Raw genomic sequence first — 18,884 nt, 5'->3', positions numbered from 1 at the left:
CCCTACACTCTCCCCCCCACTCTACACTCTCTTCCCCCCCACTACACTCTCTTCCCCCCCCCCCCCCCACACTCTCTCCCCCCCCCCCCACCCTACACTCTCATCCCCCCCCCCCCCACCCCCACACTCTCTCTTCCCCCATCCCCCTCTCCAGACACACACCCTGACCCCAATTTAATGACTTTGGATCTGCATGAATTAATTCAGCCTATCTATCGTCTCTGTGCAGCCCAACCCCCAATCCAACCCCACCTTCCAGCACCAAGCCCACAGTGCCCAGCTCCTCAGGGAGCTGACCCAAGTCAGTGAAAAGTCATGGGAACTGCAGGTAATCTCGGGATGGGGAACAACATTCCCATTTTCCCACTGATCCTTCAGCCTTTCACCTTAAATCAATATTGCCTGACCTGCTGAATTCCTCCAGCATTTTGTGTTTTGCTCAAGAGTCCAGCATCTGCAATTCCTTGTGTCTTACCGGTGTGGTGGTGACCAGGACTGTACGCTGGGGTAAAAACAGGAACAGATGTTGGTTTAAAAAAAGACACAGAGTGCTGGAGTAGCAGGACTGGCAGCATCTCTGTAGAGCATGGATAGGTGACATTTCAGGTTGGGACCCTTCTTCGGACTGGGCACCGTGTTTCTGGTTCCATTTTAACCTCACTAATCTTATTCTCAGTGTATTATCATACACACAGGGTGGTGAGGTAGGTACAGGTACAATGAAAATCTTGCCTTGCACAGGAAAGTAGACTCAGAAAACACGAAAACATTAATTGCAGAAAAAATTCTGCAAGCTCGTAAACAAATAAATAGCAAATAAATACACAACAATGGTGCCAAACATGGATAGAAATAAAACGTCCAGGGTTGGCCATGCAGTGGTCTAGTGTTCCATTGCCCAAGTGGGATTAAGATTGATGGTGTGACTTCAGGCTTCTTTTCCTCCTACCGATTGTAACAGCCAGAAGAGGGCATAGAGTGGATAGTGTGGAACCTTGATGATAAATACTACCTTGAGAGTTGCTTTTGATGGTGGGGGAAACAGTGCCCTTGATGGTCTGGGCTGAATTTGCCACTCACTGTAGCCTCTTATGTGTGTGTTGAAATTGAAATACCAAACATGTCATGATGCAACCGGTCAGGATACTTGCTACAGGACATATTTACAACTACTGAAAAGCTACAACAATGCAAGTATCCCAGTATCTCCAGTTGGAAAGAATGTTGTATTTTACGATTCTCAAGAATAAAAGCAGCAGATATTAGTCTTCTTCAGAAGCATGCTTTTTTATTTGTCTTATTTTATTTTTAGGACTTCTGATTTCATCAATAAGGTGTCTAAATTCCTCAGCAAGTGATGACAAAACTTCAAAATTTCAGCCTCCACCAAAACCTGTTATCATAGATAAAACACAATCAACAACATCACAAAGAAGGTAATGTCCAGAAACTAATACCACATGAAAGTTAGTCTGAAGTACGTCTTTTTAATTTAAATATTGGGTTGAATATATCAATCTCAGTAAATTAAATTTCTTTTTTTTTTTGTTTATTTTATTAGAAGTTAATACAGCACAAAACAGTACAGTGGAACCTAATTTTAGGTGCCAACTATGTAATACCGTAATCCATTCTATGTACAACCTCTAGTTTTATGTTATAAGAAGGAAGTAAGCAGGACAAGAAAAAGAAAACAATAGAAAGGGGAAAAAGTGGAAAAATAGATGGTAGAGAGTAGAAAAACGTGAAGTGTGTATATAAAAAATAAAAAAAGGAAGAGAGAAAGTGGAAAGTAGAAATAGAAGAGAAGGCCCCTTAAAAGAGAATTTTTCAAATCTGTATTCGGAGATGTAGATCTATCCGCGTCATGAACTGAAATCAGCAATCCTTACGGTACCGCTGCATCACATGATTCCAAAAAGTCGATGAAAGGAGACCAACTACTTATGAATTGGTCATATTTATCTATGTCGGAGTCTCATTTCTTCAAGGCGTGCTATGTCCATCATATTCCTAATCCACATTTTAACAGTTGGTGTGGTTGTATTTTTCCAAAATTTAAGTATCAATTTCTTTCCAATTATTAACCCATAATTAAAAAAAACATTTTGATCTTTATTTAAATTGGTATCTTCTCCTATTATTCCAAATATAATCCATTCCGTTTTGGGTTCTATTCTTGACTTGAAAATCTTTGTAAATATATCACTCCAAAATTTATTCAACTTTGTACATCCTACAAATGAATGTGTTATATTAGCGTTTTGAAACAAACATTTATCGCATCTGGGAGAGACGTTTGGATAAAATTTATTCAACCTCGTTTTTGAATAATATAGTCTATTAAATATATAGTAAATTAAATTTCAACATGAAGCCTTTGTATTCTGAGTATGTGAGAGAAGGGTGCTAAAAGTGAATTGAAATACGATTTAGATGATATGCACCCCAGAATATCAAGAGAGGATCCTGAGGACAGCATACCATTCACCCATGTTTTAATATCTCGTAAGTTATGAGAACTGTGACATATGGTAACTACTTTTCAGAAAATGACCTGGGCTTTGACGTGGGGATCACAGGTCGGTGCGGACTCTCTGGGCCGAAGGGCCTGTTTCTGTGCAATATCTCTAAACTACTGTAAACCAGTTTTATACAGTGACAGAATTATGACCACCATTACTGCACCTGTGTTTTGTGACCTGTGCCCATAGCTACTATCCATGTTTCATGGTGGCCCGGACCTGAATTTGATGCTCATATGATCAAACTAAGCCCAACAGAGTCTATGGGTGTCGCATTCTTGGTGCTATGCTCTGGCTGTTCCCAAGCCTGAGGAATGCTGCTGCATGGGTACTGGAGACAGCAAGGGGTGTTAATCCTTCAGTCATAACCTCAGCAGCACCCCTCCTGGTCTCTCAAACTTATCTTGATGTTGCCACACCATTTGAAGGAGTTGTCCTAGGTAATCCTACAGTGGGGCTAGCTAGTATGGCAAGGAAACAAGCAGGTTTGTGAGAACAATGAATGCAGTTCAACAAATTCATCTGGCATACTGGGTTTGGCCAAATGCCAAACATTGCACACAATGGGGTAGATGTGGCCGAGATGAGATAATACATTTTGAGAAAAAAACTAAACAGAGAAAATAAACTTTCAGTAGTAAGTTTCTAAATTAGGGAAGCAGCAAAGTATTTGTGTAGGTATATTATTTTCTGTGACTGATTAATATGGTTTATACAATGCCTTTAAAAATGACAAATTTGTTACTGGTTTTACGCCAGGAGATTTTGAAATTAGAATAAATGGTCGGTTTCTGCTTAAATACTGAGTGGAATACTGGATTTTATTATTTTGATCGGGTAACTAAAAAAAAATGCATTTATGACTTGAATGTGCAAGAACCTCTAAGACATTTTACAAATAGTAAGAATAGATCTAGTTAGTCAGAAAGAAAATTAAGGAGGTCAAAGCAGCTGTTTCGTTAAGCAGCTATTGCATTAAGATGTATTAAAGGACTAAAGTAAAACTAATAAAAGTAGCCTGGGGAGAGTTTTGAGGATTGGTATCAAGACATCTGAGATTTGTGCTGCAGATGGGAGTGGGAAGAGTGGGTGGTGCTCAGGAAAAGAACATTAGAAAGGTTTAAAGAGTATGGGAGAGAGAATGCAAATTTGGAGAATAGATTTGGGCTACAGAGGGATTTGAGGACTCGTGAGCACTTTAATATAATGTGAATGGATGATAGAAATGGATTATGATATCTGCAGTGGAGTAACTGTCATGATGGGCAGCATTGTGGAGATGAATATGTTGCCTTAGAATGGAGAGTGTCAAATTTGCAGGCTTATAAATTTAGTTTGTGCATGAGGAAAGGAGTTAGAATCAGTATTTTGTGAATGAGCTGATATGTTAAATATTCGCCTTTATCTCTTTGTTGTCCAGAATTGAATTTCAGAATAACAGGTGAAGAGTATCCTCCATGCAGAAAATTGAGATTAACGTCTTGCACCTGGTGCATATAATACAGAATAGACAAGTAGGTTTAGATGGTTTCCACAGAAAAGGCCCCATAATCTCAAAAATAAATGTTAGCTGGGAAAGAACCAGCTACTTCAATGCCAAACCGTTGTAACAAAAAATCTGGAAATTTGCTTAGAAAAAATGTATGGGTAGAAAGCAAAATAATATTTATTTCGGGCGAAAACATGATATTAGGTACTACCTCATTAGAATTCTGATAACCTGTTTTTAATATTCTCCAACAGATTTGTAAGTCCAGAGTTTATAATGAGAAGAGGAAGGACAAATCCCCTAAAATTCATCATGGAGAGAAAGGATATGATTCAGAGACGGAAACTACTAAATATACCAGAATTCTACGCAGGTTAGTAATAATACATGTTTAACAAATTGGGCTTGAATTTAGAGTAAAATAGCTGGATGTGAAATCTATTACTTGTACTATCCAGGATTAATTATATGAAAATGTTTTATTGGATTTTTTTATGGGTTGTACAATAGAATAATTAATTAGACAATTGTCACCTCCATTTGGTGACAGTTCCAATTAATAAGCAAACTCTTGACAAGATAATTTAATGAGAATAGTTTTAGTAGATGTTGTGATCCAAATTAATTTTGATTTGAACAAAATAGGGTAGCAATGAATTTATATGTGTCTTTTTACAATACTGGAGAGATTTTGAGGAACAAGATTATTATTCAGTTTTTTACACTAATACGCTGTTCTTAACAAAAATCTACCCATCATGTGAAACCTTATAAATAATAGATTAAATTAGATAATTTCAAGACCGAAAGTCAAAAACGTTTTTCATTACAAATTTTCATCGTTTTACCACCAATTTGGACATCAAAAATGTGACAAAATGTGACTGCCACATTTAGTCATGAATATTTAACTCATAAATAAACTTCATATGGCCCCTCATACATATACTTTGTGATAATGATCTAGGACAGGGGTCGGCAACCTTGTTCGGCAGAGGGGCCAGGACGTATGTCTGTGAGCGGATGGTGGGCCACATCTATCACGTGTACATATGGATCCCGCTCCCATCCCACCCCGGATGGCAGGCATCAAATCATGTGTTCACACAGATCCCACCCCTTCGACGATGCCACATGGAGCACTGGCCCCTAGTTACGGGTGCTCACGAACATGGCGCACCTACGGACCATTGCCTTGGCTCTGCCCTGGCACAAATACACTCATCCCCGGCCTATTGACAACCCCGATCCCAACAGTGAAGCCCAGACAAAGAAGGTGCACGGCCATGCCGGTGGCTTTGCGCAGGATGCGGTACAGCTAGCGCTCGGCCGCACATGGCGCTCGGCGGCTCTGCCATTTCAACCGCCAGCACAGGCTTCCTTGGGTCCTTGCGTCACCGCGCCTCGGCTCCGCAGTCTCGGGGCCCGGGAGGAGGAGCCCGGCCTCATGGGCAGCAGGATTGAATGCTTTTTCAGTGTTTCACCCGACCCTCGGTCCGAAAATCACCCTCCAGGTACTGGAGATGACAGAAATCTGCGGGCCGGATGATTACGGAAAAAAAATATGCCTGTAGGCCAGATGATTTTGGGTTGCGGGCTGCATTCGGCCTGTGGGCCGTAGGTTGCCGTCCCTGATCTAGGGAAATAGCTTCATCAATATCAGGAGAAAATACAGTAACATGTCTGGTATTCCGGCTAACAAAGATCCGATAACGGTCGTTGTGCTTGGTGTCCATTGTCACAACGATCGTTATCAGGGTCGGTATCTCGGTAAGTTAAACCACGGAAGCACCAAACCTCTACCAGAGCTGCCAAGTACTACGGATTTTCCGTATTTTGTACGGAAATGCGATTAGAATACAGATGTACGATTCTGTGTTGTTAAATACGGATTTTAAGTACGGAGTTCAGTTGAGTCTGAAGAAGGGTCTCGGCCAGAAACGTCCCCATGCCTTCTCTCCAGAGTCACTGCCTGTCCCGCTCCAGGTTTAAACAGAGCGCTGTCAGTTTGGCGCGTGGGAATTTAAACGAAGAGCTGTCGGCCACAGCGCTATGGATTCTAAAAATAACCCTACCAGCTGGAGCGCTATGGGCTTTACGCATAGCGCGATGGCCACAGCGCAATGGGTCACAGACTGTTCAGGAAAATAAGCATAGTGGTGAAAGGTTACCAGTGGGATTGCAGTTACATTGGGATTGGCCTTGATTTTACAGAACGGTGGGTGGGCTAAAGGGGGAGAGAGAGAGAGAGAGAGAGAATAAGAAAGGGAGGGAGAAAAAAAAAAAAGGAAGGAGAGAGGAAGTAGGAGGGAAAGAAGGAGGGAGAGAAAGAGAGTGGGAGGGTGGCGAGAGGGATGGAGGGAGGGAGGAAGGGAGGGAGAGAGAGGATGGAGGGAGGGAGAAGCTTCCAAAATGGCTTCTACATCATCATCTGGTGCTAAAAGCAGGAAAGCCGTTCAAACAGCAGTATACAAAGAGATGACAATGAATGCACTGTCAAATAAGATGCGTAGAAGACGTGTCAATTGGTAGCAAAATTATGCATTCTTGTACTCTTACATGGGTATGACCGTACATACAAAACAACATATTTTTCAGCAAAATGGCACCTGGTAAAAATACTGATTTCCTCAGCAAAATACTGATTTTCAGGTACTAGAATACCGATATGCTCGGACAAAACTTGGCACTCTGCTCTACTGCTTTTCAAAAACCCCAACGAGGTATCCTATGGTAGTAGTAGCAATGTGACAAAATTTTGAGATTTAAAAAATCAAGTCTTTAATTTATCCCATCAGATAAAGCAAAAAAAAGAAGTTTAATTTGACACCTAATTCACTTTCATATCTTCAGTATTAAAAAAGTTATGGCCATTTTCATACTCGGAAATTGGCATCTTGTTCCCTATTGCTTTTTCATTGACAACACAAAAGCTGTGATCGAGAACATTTAAAGGCCGATAACTTTTTTAAAATTTAAGAGAACTGAAAGAGATTTTCAGTTATTATAGATTGAAGCATTCTGAAACAAATATGAAACAATCTTACTTAGATGACTTGAAATTAAAGCATATAATTAGTTAGTTACCTAATTGTAGCTAATTACAAAATTCAATTACTAGATCTAAACATCTATCCATTTCTTAAGAATAGATTAACATTTTTAAATAGCCTAAGAGTCCAAATAACATTCACACAAGAATTCAGAATATAACATACTTTTTAAATCTCATTGTCATGGGTTTATAGGCCAAATGGAAGGAATTTAATGTTTAATACCTGTAAATTAATGGCCATTTAAATCAGCTTGCGAGTGGGATTTTCTGGAACGGGACCATTTAGAACGTTGAGGATGCGGTGAATTTACACCCCCATATCTGCAGCAAATACACTGCCGGTTCTTTGGGGGGGAAAGAATCACCGTTTCGCAACTTAAAATGTGAATTAAATACATCTTAAGAAACACTTTTATACATAAAAATAAACTACTTTCTTTTACCTGGTCCTCCATAAAATCCGTCCCAGTTGTCGGCTTCAGAAGGTGATTTTAAAATCATTCCAGCGATTAACTTGTCGGGTGTATTTGTTTTAAAAACACACAGAACGGCCTTAGGAACGATTCTTTAGCAAAATCTTGCACTCCAACAAATATAATTCAGGACCAGGTCGGTAAAAAACCCAGTTTTAACCCTGCCCCCCCCCCCCCCAGAAACGCGCCAAAATCGCGCACACGGCCAGTGGCAGAATTACAGCGCCGCTGAAGATAGGTTTTGTAACATACCTAGTAGTAGTGATTTTTGGGCGAGTTAATTTTTTTTTTATATTCATATTTAATATAGCAAAAGCATCTGGTGTCAAAAACACAACGACCGTTTATGATATATTTTCCGACTTTTTAGTCAATAAAAAAAATGTTGTGGGCATAAATTGGTCACCAAAACTAAGAAACTGAGCCAATCTTCAATTTGGCAACACACTGTCTCTTGTTTACCTTACGTACGGACCAAGTCGCTAACTTAATTCCTTCGTGTCAACTTCGGGAAGCTCCACAATGACGGTGTTGGACCTGCGCACTACAGCCAGTCCCTGGGCAGGCGAGCCGACCTGGGCGCTACAGCCAGTCCCAGGGCAGGCGAGCCGACCTGGGCGCTACAGCCAGTCCCAGGGCAGGCGAGCCGACCTGCGCGCTGCAGCCAGTCCTGGGGAAGCGAGCAGCCCTGTGCTCTACAGCCAGTCCCGGGGCAGGCGAGCCAACCTGCGCTCTACAGCCAGTCCCGGGACAGGCGAGGGACCTGGGAGCTGCAGAAAACGAATTGAAAAACACGTAAAAACTAATGCGAAAAAGAGCACCGAGTCACACTGGCGATACATGTGGCTCGCCATCCGTTCACAGATTTGTGTCCTGGCCCCTATGCAGAACAAGGATGCCGACCCCTTGTGTAACGTGCGTCGCGGTGTCCACTCAGATGGATGCAGTATTCTACCACATGATTACGTGAATGAAGTGGAAACGATGTTTGCAATGTTATTGTCCATGTGGTATTGTTCCATCGAGGGAAACTTTTTTTCAGTCACTTACCTCGATGGAGATGCAATTTTTCTCAGTTTCGCATCTCCGCTCCGCCATCACGCCCCCCCCCCCCCCCCCCTTGAGATCGACTTCCTCGGCCACCGCGTGACTTCGCAAGGCGCGGTTCCCCTGCCGGACAGGGTCGACGCCGCCCGTCGGTTTCCCCGCCCACGTACGGTACACGGCCTGCAGGAGTTTGTCAGCATGGTGGCATTTTACCATTGTTTCTGCCAACCGCGGCCCACATCATGCGGCCGCTGTATTATCTTCTGGCGGGTGGGCAGCATAAGAACGTCGAATGGACCCACGAGGCAGTGGGAGCATTTGGCAGCGCGAAGGAGGCCCTTGCTCGTGCCGTACTGCTGGTGCACCCGCGGCGGGAAGATGCCCCGACTGCTCTCACTGTGGACGCCTCGGAGTCGGCGGTTGGTGCCGTGCTGGAGCAACTGACGGGCAGAGGTTTGCGGCCCCTGGCCTTCTTCAGCCGGCACCTCAACCGCGCGCAGACCAAATACAGCGCGTTCGATCGCGAGCTCCTGGCTCTGTACTCTGTACTTCCGCTACTTCCTGGAGGGTCGCCCGTTCACCGCCTACACGGACCAAAAGCCCTGGCGAAGGTTTCCGACCCCTGATCCGCACGACAGCAGCGGCAATTGGCTTGCATCTCGGAATATACCACATCTATCCGCTACGTCGAGGGGAAAGAGAACCGGGTGGCCGACGCATTGTCCCGCCCCGCCATCGACGCCGTGTTCGAGGTGGCGCCCGGAATTGACTATTCTGCCCTGGCGGCGGCGCAGCTCACGGACGGTGAGATGCCCGCCTACCGGACTGCCATCTCCGGCCTCCGCCTTGAGGATGTCCCTCTCGGTCCTGGAGGAGCAACGATCCTGTGCGATGTATCGTCCGGTCAGCTGCGCCCCATTGTCCCTGGCGCCGGAGGGTTTTCGAGGTTGTCCACGGACTGTCTCACCCATCAATCTGGGCGACAACGGCACTAGTGGCCGCTCGTTTCATGTGGCACGGTCTGCGCAAGCAGGTTGGCCACTGGGCTCGGACCTGCATTCCGTGCAAGACAGCGAAGATCCAGCGCCATGTCCGTGCGCCTCTCCAGGTGTTTGGTCTACCTCACCGGCGATGCAACCATCTCGACGTAGACATTGTAGGGCCTCTTCTGCCGTCCCGGGGCATCACCCACCTTCTCTCGATGGTGGACCGCTTCACGCGGTGGCCGGAGGCCATTCCGCTGGCCGACACTTCAACAGCTACGTGCGTTGTCCGCACACTGGATTGCTCGCTTTGGGGTGCCGGCACACATCTTCTCAGACCGGGGGCCACAGTTCACCTCCGAGCTGTGGTCGGCCATGGCTCGCTTGCTCGGGGTGCGGCTGCACCACACCACGGCTTATCACCCGCAAGCTAACGGTCTGGTGGAGAGGTTCCACTGGCAGCTCAAGGCAGCGCTAAAGGCACGACTCTCCGGCTCGGACTGGATGGACGAATTGCCGTGGGTCATGCTGGGCATTCGGACTGCTCCTAAGGAGGACTTGTCCTCATCATCGGCGGAGCTCGTGTATGGGTCGCCACTCACGGTGCCCGGGGAGTTCGTGCCATCGGCGCGGGGCAGCAGAGAACGCCTGCATCCACCTTAAAGCGCCTTCGCGAGCGAGTTGGCAGGCTCGCACCCGTCCCGACGTCCCGCCATGGGACATTTTGCCCGCATGTGCCATCCAGCCCTCCGGGACTGCCCATACGTTTTCCTGCGCCGTGATGCCCACCGGACGCCACTCCAGGGGCCGTACGAGGGCCCGTTCCGGGTGCTGGAACACGGGCAGACGACTTTTGTTCTGGACATGGGGGGTCGGCCGGAGGCCGTGTCGATTGACCGGTTGAAGCCGGCACACCTGGACATTGACCAGCTGGTTGCCCAACCTCGGCCTCGATGTCGCCCCCCTTCACGGCTCCCTATGCCTGTCACTCCACCTGTCCTCCCGCCGATCCCTTGACCTGTCCCTCCACCTATGCCTCCGCCAGCCCCACGATCAGCTGACTTCCGCACTTGGGCCAGCCAGGTCTTGCGCCCGCCTGTGCGTTTCATGCCTCGGGTTCTGGGGGGGGGGTGGGGGGGGGGGGTCCTGTGGCGGCTCCCAAGGGTCGGGCCACCCTAACTGTCGAACCCCCTCGGCTCAGTGGTTCAGTCCAGAGGCGGCCCTTAACCAGAGGGTTTAAAGGCAGGGGTTTGGGTGCCATCTTTCTCTTGTTTGGACTTCCCTACAACCGGGAGGAACACAAATAAAGGTGCCTCTCGAAATACCCGACTCCTCTCTTTCGTTTCGAGACCTACGCACCACAGGGTTCTTTATTACAGACCGTGTTGATTTTGTCTACAAATTGGAAAATAGAAAAATCACTCTAATGGTAACCATACCTCCACAATATTGTAATGAATGGCATTGAAAGCACCAAGATTGATAAGAACATTTACTAAAAGTGGAGAAAGAGGAAACTAGTTCTTCTATTTGTAGGTGCAAATATATGTACATTTATGCTATGGGTGTTTATTTGTAAGTACAGGTGTCAATAAATAAGGCATATATAACCTGGGGATGTCCTGTACATGTAAAAAGACAACTTGTCTTCTGTGTAGCATTACATTTTTGACATTAAATTTAAATGGGCCGTGGTGCAAAATATCTACTTGTCATTCACAATGATGAGTACATAACAGCATCTGGTTGCAAGAGAAAAATACCTGTAGCAGCATCTTCTGTGGAAAGAATCAACTTGATGAATGAGAAACATAATCACTTTTATAATAGATATATTATCTCCCATTGGATGATAATGTAGTTTGATAACTACAAATACAATGTGATATAGTACAAGCTTAAAAATTAAACACTTGTTGGAGTAAATATATTTACTTCCCCTCTGAAAATATATATAGATAACATAACATAATTTTAAAGAAATTAGTCTCTTTTCCCGCTATAAGTAGAAATCGTAACTCTCATGGTTTTGTGCAGCATGGATCCCTTTAGTTTTTTTAAATAGCACTAAAGTGATTTTCTAAGCAGTTGAAACAAAATTGGCTGCAATTACCATTGAAGCGTGTTTAAAAATACTGACATTTGTTCCTTGAGTTTGGGAGAATGATTACTTAGACTTTATCTCAAGTGAATGGCTACCAGATAATTTGTGAAGGCTGATGGGAATTGCAAAATGTGTGAGAGGGCAGAACCAAAGTAACTTGTTCTCTAGACCATTTTGCACTTCATCTCATTTCCCTTTAGTTTCAATAATTCAATGGTGTATCGAGGACTGGAGACAAAGCTGGACAGACTTTTAGGTGGTATGGATATACGGAGACAAATGCCCTGTACTTAAAATTTCTGATTCTTCAATGAATATTATGATTTGTTATTTGCTGTTATACCCTCTGCATTTGTGTTGCTGATAAAATCAATATTAGGCTCAAAGAGTTGATGGTACTTTGATTTGAAGGCACCATTATTACATTGAACATTTTAAAAGTGAACTGGAATTAAAACCCCGCTTTGATTAAAATCTAAAACTTTGCTGTAACCAGATCCAGACACAATTACTCTGAACCAAACCCGAGCCTGACAACTGAAAATGTGCTTGTATGTATCTGACTTTTCGAATAAAAATACAATCTTGGAAATCAGCATTTGGATTATCAGCATTTCAGGAAACATTCTGAAAGATATGTTTTCCTTACATTGCCTGTTCATGTACTTTAGTGAACACATTTCTGAATTTAAAAGACCCAGAATAGGTAGATTATTTTTAATACTTTTGCACAAACATTTTTGTATAATGTTTTCACTGTTCCTTAACACTGTAATTTTCAACTTTTGCCAATAGGAAGTATTCTAGCTGTTACAATGGCAGAACCCGGTGATAATAGCAAAGCTAATAGATTTGTTGGAATTTGCACCCAAAGATCAGGACAAGGATTAGGGGCTACCTTTGTACTCAGAAATATCATAGATGGGCAAGGTAAGTTCAAATTTGTCATTTATTTTTAAATTGCGCACGTCATGATGACAATTAAAATTTTATGGATTCAATATTAATTATTTTAAAATGATTAATTTGAAATTGACAATGAAAATAGTTTTTTTTTGTGGAGGTTGGAAAGGTTGAAGTATAAACAAAACTTGACGAATTAAAATGCAGGGATTCAATAAGGAAAATAACTGCAAATGCTACATATATCCAAAATAAAAACAAAATGCTGCAAGTTATCCACAAATCAAGCAACATCTGGTGAAAGAAAACAAGAGTCAACATTTCTTGTCAATTACTTTCATCAGATTACTTTAAAACACTGATTGGTAATTTTACATTGAGGCAGAGGCATGTCTTTGTTGTTACAGATTCATTGTCCTTATTGAATTGTATCAACAGCAGAAATGTGTTTCTTTTTAAACCAGATAATCATTGTCTTTAATTGACCCTATAGATTTACTGCAAAATTACTTACGGTTCAGGCTTTGGTGTAAATCAGGTGTTAAAATCTAAAACTAATTGAAATAAGGCTTGCTGCTATTCAATCTAGTGCCAATCTGATTCTGGATTTAACACACTAAACAATGTAGAGTTTGGTAAACTAATTTTTGTTGAGACTAGTTAATGTAATGTTTAGATTTTTGCTCAAATTAGCACAAAGCAATGAATAGTATGACTAAAGTTTATTCTTTTAGTATATCCATATAATCAACAATCCAAAATAAGTAAGTTTGAATTGATCAACATGCGAGATTGGTTTGGGGAAAAATGAGAATTGCAAAGGTTGCCCTAGTGATTTTTAACTTTGACAATTTGGGATTCAGTTTATATCTTGTATCTTAATATTACTTATTTGTTCTAGGCGTTGAGATCTGCTATGATATGTATAGTCCCCAAATTCATCAGATTGAAGTACTAAAGATGGAAAAGAGACTGGATGATAACCTAATGTACCTGCGTGATGCCCGGCCAGAGTACAGCACTTTTGATTTTAACATGAAGCCTGTGCCCAACTCTGTTGGTTCTGAGGTCCCTGTCAATTCGGTAAGAACATGTGTTTTATTAAGTTATGTAAACATTTGATTTCAATTTTTTATATTCTGTAGGTTACCCGTGATTTACAAATGTTTTATTTATGAATTTTGTCATAGTACAATTGACATTTTGGGTACATGCCTTTGATTTCTGAAACCTTTCATATTGTAATAATCCCCAATTTAAGGGGAAGCAAGAAAGATTATATCAATATGAGCAATATATCAATTGAATTCCCTCTGTGCACGTGTCGGCAATATTTACAATCAATTGGGCTAACAGCTCTGAATACACCATCATTTACACACGATAGGCTGTAGGCCGAGCATCAAAAATGTGTCTTGAAATCAATTTTCGTGACCCACGTCTCGGTACTAAATTAGATTTTGCCCAGATTTAGATGAAATATAATTGAGAAGGAAGTCATAACTCGTCAGTGCCAAAAGTTGCACATTAATTAATTAAACTAATTAGAAAATGAGATCGAAAAAGTAAGTGCCATCTAGTAGCAATGTTACAAAATGTTGAGATTTAAAAAATCAAGTCCGCAATTTATCCCATCAGATAAAGCATAAAAAGAAGTTTAATTTGACACCTAATTCATTCATATCTTCAGTACTAAAAAAGTTATGGCCATTTTCATACTCGGAAATTAGCATCTTGTTTCCCTATTGCTTTTGCATTGACATAACACAAAAGCTGTGATCGAGGACAGTCAAAAGCCCATAACTTTCTTAAAAATTAAGAGAACTGAATGAAATTTTCAATTATAGATTGAAGCATTCTGAAACAAATATAAAACATCTTACTTGGATGACCTGAGATTAAAGCATATAATTAGTTAATTACCTAATTGTAGTCAATTACAAAATTGACCGTTGTGACGGAAATCGTAATAAACACCCAGACTGCCTTGAAAATTCAAAAATGTGATATTCTCCAGATCAGAACTTTAATATTATTGTATTATATGATGTAAGTCTGTAACAGACAGGTAAATAAATTACAATTTCTAGCAATAGACCAAGTCTTTATGGAGAAGATCAGTTGCTAGCTGGTACATTGGCATATCATAATCAGTAGCATCATACTCCTCAGATTGTAACCAATAAGCAACTCTGTACACCTTGTTTTTCCTCAACTTTTCAATTTTGGCATTGTAAACTACAGATTTTTGCTCTTCAAACCACACATGCCTTTCTGCCCACTACTTTCCCATTAAGAATGTCATGTAGATTCAATTTCTTAAGAAAAGGATATTTTTAAAAAAAGCCTAAGTCCAAATAACAAACTAATCCCATTCACACAAGAATTCACTATGTAACATGATTTTTTAATCTCACTGTCATGAATTCATATACCAGATGGAAGGAATTTGATGTTTAATTCCCATAAATTAATCTAGAAACATCCACTCAATCTAATCCAAATTTTTTTTTTGCACAATACATGGGACTAAAACCGATATTTAGTATAAACATATTGACTATGGGTAGACAATAACGCAAAATATAGATGATTTAGATGCTCTCATGACATGATTGTCCAAAAAAAAAAAAGAGCATTTAAATCATCTTGCGAGTGGGTTTTTCTGAAACGCGATCGATTGGATCATTGCATTTGCGGTAAATTTGAACCCCACATCGGCAGGAAAAACACTGCCGGTTCGTATAGGGGGCCCAAATCCCATTTTTGCAACGTAAAATTTGATTAAAGCCATCCCAAGAAGCAAGTTTATATGTAAAATAGACGACTTACCCTGTGTTTTGTTCCGTTCATGCTATCCGTCACGCTGTAGGCGTTAGAAGTCGCTTTTTATTTTAATCTAATTATTAAATTGTCTCACGATTAAACAAAAAAAACCAAAAAAAATCGGGAACGGAAGTTGGATCGATTTTTCTTCAGCAGCTAGCAGCCTGAGGAAATCCACTGCCGACAGGCAGTAGAAAATGGCATTTTAATCCCATCCCCCCTCCCCTAGTATCCAATGCCCATATTACACCATGGGGAGCCTACTTCCGTGTTGCAGTCTATTTAAACTTATTATACCATATATATATGACTTGTGAATATGACTGTAATCATATACAATTATGTATAATTGTATTCTATAAAAATAATATAAATATAATTGTGAGGTTTTTTTTAAATGAACTGCCGCAGAGGTCCTCTTGAACCAGCCTAATTAATAGGTCAGGGCAGTTCTGGGTTCCTCCGTTTACTGAACCCCACTGACTGCCAGTGTGCAGAGTGGAGGTCACGGCCATAGTGGGACTGGGGCAGTGCCAGGCTGGGGCCACCTTCAGCACCCAGATAGCGCCGGCTCCATCAGACCGCCCGCTCGCTTGCTGCAACACCGGCCGGTCGGCCGACAGCCCGACCGACTCATCGCAGCACTCACCGGAGGCCCGGCCCAACGCTCACTTCCTGGCGTCCCAACACTCACCTCCCAGCGGCCCAACACGCACCTCCCGGCGGCCCAACCCTCACCACCGACAGCCCGACGAACCGATTGACAGAGATTAACAGACTAACTGGCAGACTGACCCTAATCCTAACCTACATTTGTTATTTATCATTTTTATTTACCAGTACACATTATAACGTTATAAAGATAAATCAAATGAAAATCAAAATTATCAGCGAGGTTAGCATTACCTTTATTCCTGGGAATCCTTGCTATTGCTATTGATGAAATGTGGAGGCAGCCATGATCCCAGCTTCCTCGCTGCCTATCGACCATAAAACAAAGCACGGGATTGGCCATTTTGCGTCTGATCTCAATGTCAAACTTGCGTTGATTGGGCAATTTCTACTCAGAAAATTTGAGGATTTTCTCATTTTTCTTAAAAATGTGCAGGTTTTGGTCTTGATGAGTTTCAGGTATGATTTATATAATATTTTTACACAATATGTTAAAAATTCAGGTAGTTCTGTGAGTTGGGTCACAAAACTAAACGAAAAAGCTCCTCGGCCCACAGCCCACAAAGACATCAGTTCCTGCTTGGGCAGCAGCAGTGGGGGTATCCATTTTCATCTATTGATGTATTGGCTATTAACATTGGCTTTTGGAAATAGACCCCAGGAAATGTGCTGGAAAAAAGTATATGTTTGAAATTAAAACAAGTCGGTTTTAACTTGAATGAAGAGGTGAATAGCATAGAGGAAATCTGGAGGAAGAGGTTAATCTCAATTTAAATTATTAAGAACAATTTTGTGACTTTTCTCATGAACTGCTGCTTTTAATTATTTTTCTCTTTTCAAAAATACAGCTGAAAGTTAAAATGAAACCCAAACCATGGTCAAAACGTTGGGAACGTCCGCAGTTCAACGTGCAGGGTATACGCTTTGATTTATGCCTCACAGAAGAACAAATGGAAAAAGCCAAGAAATTTGATAAACCCTGGCTTAAATACGATATGCAGAGAGAATATGACACATCCAAGATTAAGGAAAGTATTGAGCGAGAATTGCAAAAAGAGCTAAGTTAATGAAACATTTCAGGGGTGTGTTTATGCATCTCGTCAAGAACTGCCAACCTAATGAACATTTGTCACATCTACTGGTACAGAGTTGTTTCGATTAGTTTCGGCAATTTCTGCTATCTGAGTGGGAGAACTTCTGTTATATTTATCAATTCAGCTTTAAGAAAATTGACTTGAATAAAATCAATGAGCTTGAAGGATCTCAATGTGATTTGTCTGAATTGTACTATATTCATGAAATGAAAGTATGCTAATTAAAAATGAGGCATTTAATCTGAAATTGTATATTCTTGTTTAGAGCATATTGTCATGCTCCCATCAGGTTAAATGTAAATTTTGAGAAAACATTGTTTCAAATTTAATAAAAAATTAAATTTGGAGTCCAGCAAAGTGAAATAGTGGCTCAAATCTAATTATTTCCTGTTATAATAGCATTTTTTTTCTTGTACCAACTGTTCTTGTGAATGGATAGATTCCTTGCGCACACAAGTGATTTGAATCTCCTTTGACTGAAAATGGTTGATGTAAAAAACATTTATTCAAGCATATCAAACAATATTTTACCAAAAAGTAATCCATAAATTCAAGGCTACTCAAAAGTTTGATTATTTTGATATTTTAAATGTTTAAGAATCACAATCTAGGCAGTGGTTGCAAGTGATCCAACACTGATAAAAACGAAAATTTCCTTCCATGATATTTGATATTTTCTATTCAAATGATTGGCAATTAATTTTCCCTGGAAGTCTGCTGGACAGGTTTAAGAATGAACCGTTTAAATTTGCACTATTTGTAAATGTTACATTTCAAGTACCTGATAATACAATACGTTGAGATCTACTTTATTAATGAGTTCATAGAAACAGAACGTAGACAAATGTGACATTTTTATTCTGATATCAAAGTAATACTACAAAAGACTGCTGGTGTGAACAAATAAAGGTGTATCATAAAATTAGATTGGAAGACATTGGATTTATTCACTTCTGTCCTTGGAAAATCCATTCCATATCTTCTAATTTACATTCATTGATGATAGTCTCAGTATGGTCCAAGGCACGGATCAGGACTAACATCTTCAGCATTTTTATTGCTTCTCTAGGAAGATAAGGAGCAAAATTATTAATAGAAACATAGAAATTAGGTGCAGGAGTAGGCCATTCGGCCCTTCGAGCCTGCACCACCATTCAATATGATCATGGCTGAAATGAATGAAAATGGTATGATACTGCTTTTGTAGTCTGCATAACAGATGCATGTGCTTCATAGGCAAGCTATGCATTGTCAGGCAAAACTACAGGCAGATTTAGATAAAGAAATAGCCAGAGTTAACCATTTAATAGCCAGAGTTAACCCTTTAAGACTACACACAAAGGAAGAGCACAGAACTAGGCCCGTTAGTTAATCCACGCCAACCATAAATTTACACTGGGTCCCAACCCAAAACATTGCCCCTGTCCTCCAGAGATGCTGCCTAACCTACTGAGTTACTCCAGCATGGTGTTCCATACGTGATTCCAGCATCTGGTTCTTTGTGTGTACATAATTTTACACTACTACAATAATCCAAGTTTATTCTCCCATCAACCTACCTGCACACCAGGGGCAATTTACAATGGAAAATTGCCTGCCTAGTCATACATCCTTCAGGTGTGGAAAGAAAGCAGATTCTGGTACAGTAGTAGTACCACTGTCATGACTAATCCTATGCAATATAATTCTATCTTTTCCCTAATCCTTTGACCC

General features: G+C 41.4%; 2 protein-coding genes across 4 annotated transcripts in view; one reads left to right on the top strand and one right to left on the bottom strand.

Moving 5' to 3' along the window:
- Positions 1–17,534, top strand: part of mrpl19 (mitochondrial ribosomal protein L19) — a 21,459-nt gene extending 3,925 nt beyond the window's left edge. Inside the window, exons 1-6 of one of the 2 annotated variants that reach the window (XM_055635587.1) lie at positions 301–328; positions 1,313–1,436; positions 4,269–4,387; positions 12,472–12,606; positions 13,481–13,662; positions 16,926–17,534. In XM_055635587.1, coding sequence (XP_055491562.1) covers positions 316–328; positions 1,313–1,436; positions 4,269–4,387; positions 12,472–12,606; positions 13,481–13,662; positions 16,926–17,144 — 792 coding nt within the window. In that variant the 5' untranslated portion in view covers positions 301–315 and the 3' untranslated portion in view covers positions 17,145–17,534. Of the gene's footprint in view, positions 1–300; positions 329–1,312; positions 1,437–4,268; positions 4,388–12,471; positions 12,607–13,480; positions 13,663–16,925 lie in introns of those variants that run through there. The other variant, XM_055635586.1, reaches the window with a different exon arrangement.
- Positions 17,535–18,010: 476 nt separating this feature from the next.
- Positions 18,011–18,884, bottom strand: part of LOC129697236 (intron Large complex component GCFC2-like) — a 43,429-nt gene continuing 42,555 nt past the window's right edge. For both annotated transcript variants that reach the window (XM_055635584.1, XM_055635585.1), the window contains exon 18: positions 18,011–18,236. In XM_055635584.1, coding sequence (XP_055491559.1) covers positions 18,119–18,236 — 118 coding nt within the window. In that variant the 3' untranslated portion in view covers positions 18,011–18,118. The remainder of the gene's footprint in view (positions 18,237–18,884) is intronic.

This window comes from Leucoraja erinacea, chromosome 5 (assembly GCF_028641065.1).
Source record: "Leucoraja erinacea ecotype New England chromosome 5, Leri_hhj_1, whole genome shotgun sequence".
Taxonomy (NCBI): Eukaryota; Metazoa; Chordata; class Chondrichthyes; order Rajiformes; family Rajidae; genus Leucoraja; species Leucoraja erinaceus.
The sequence above is the reverse complement of the archived record's forward strand: the minus strand, read 5'-3'. Positions and strand labels throughout refer to the sequence as shown.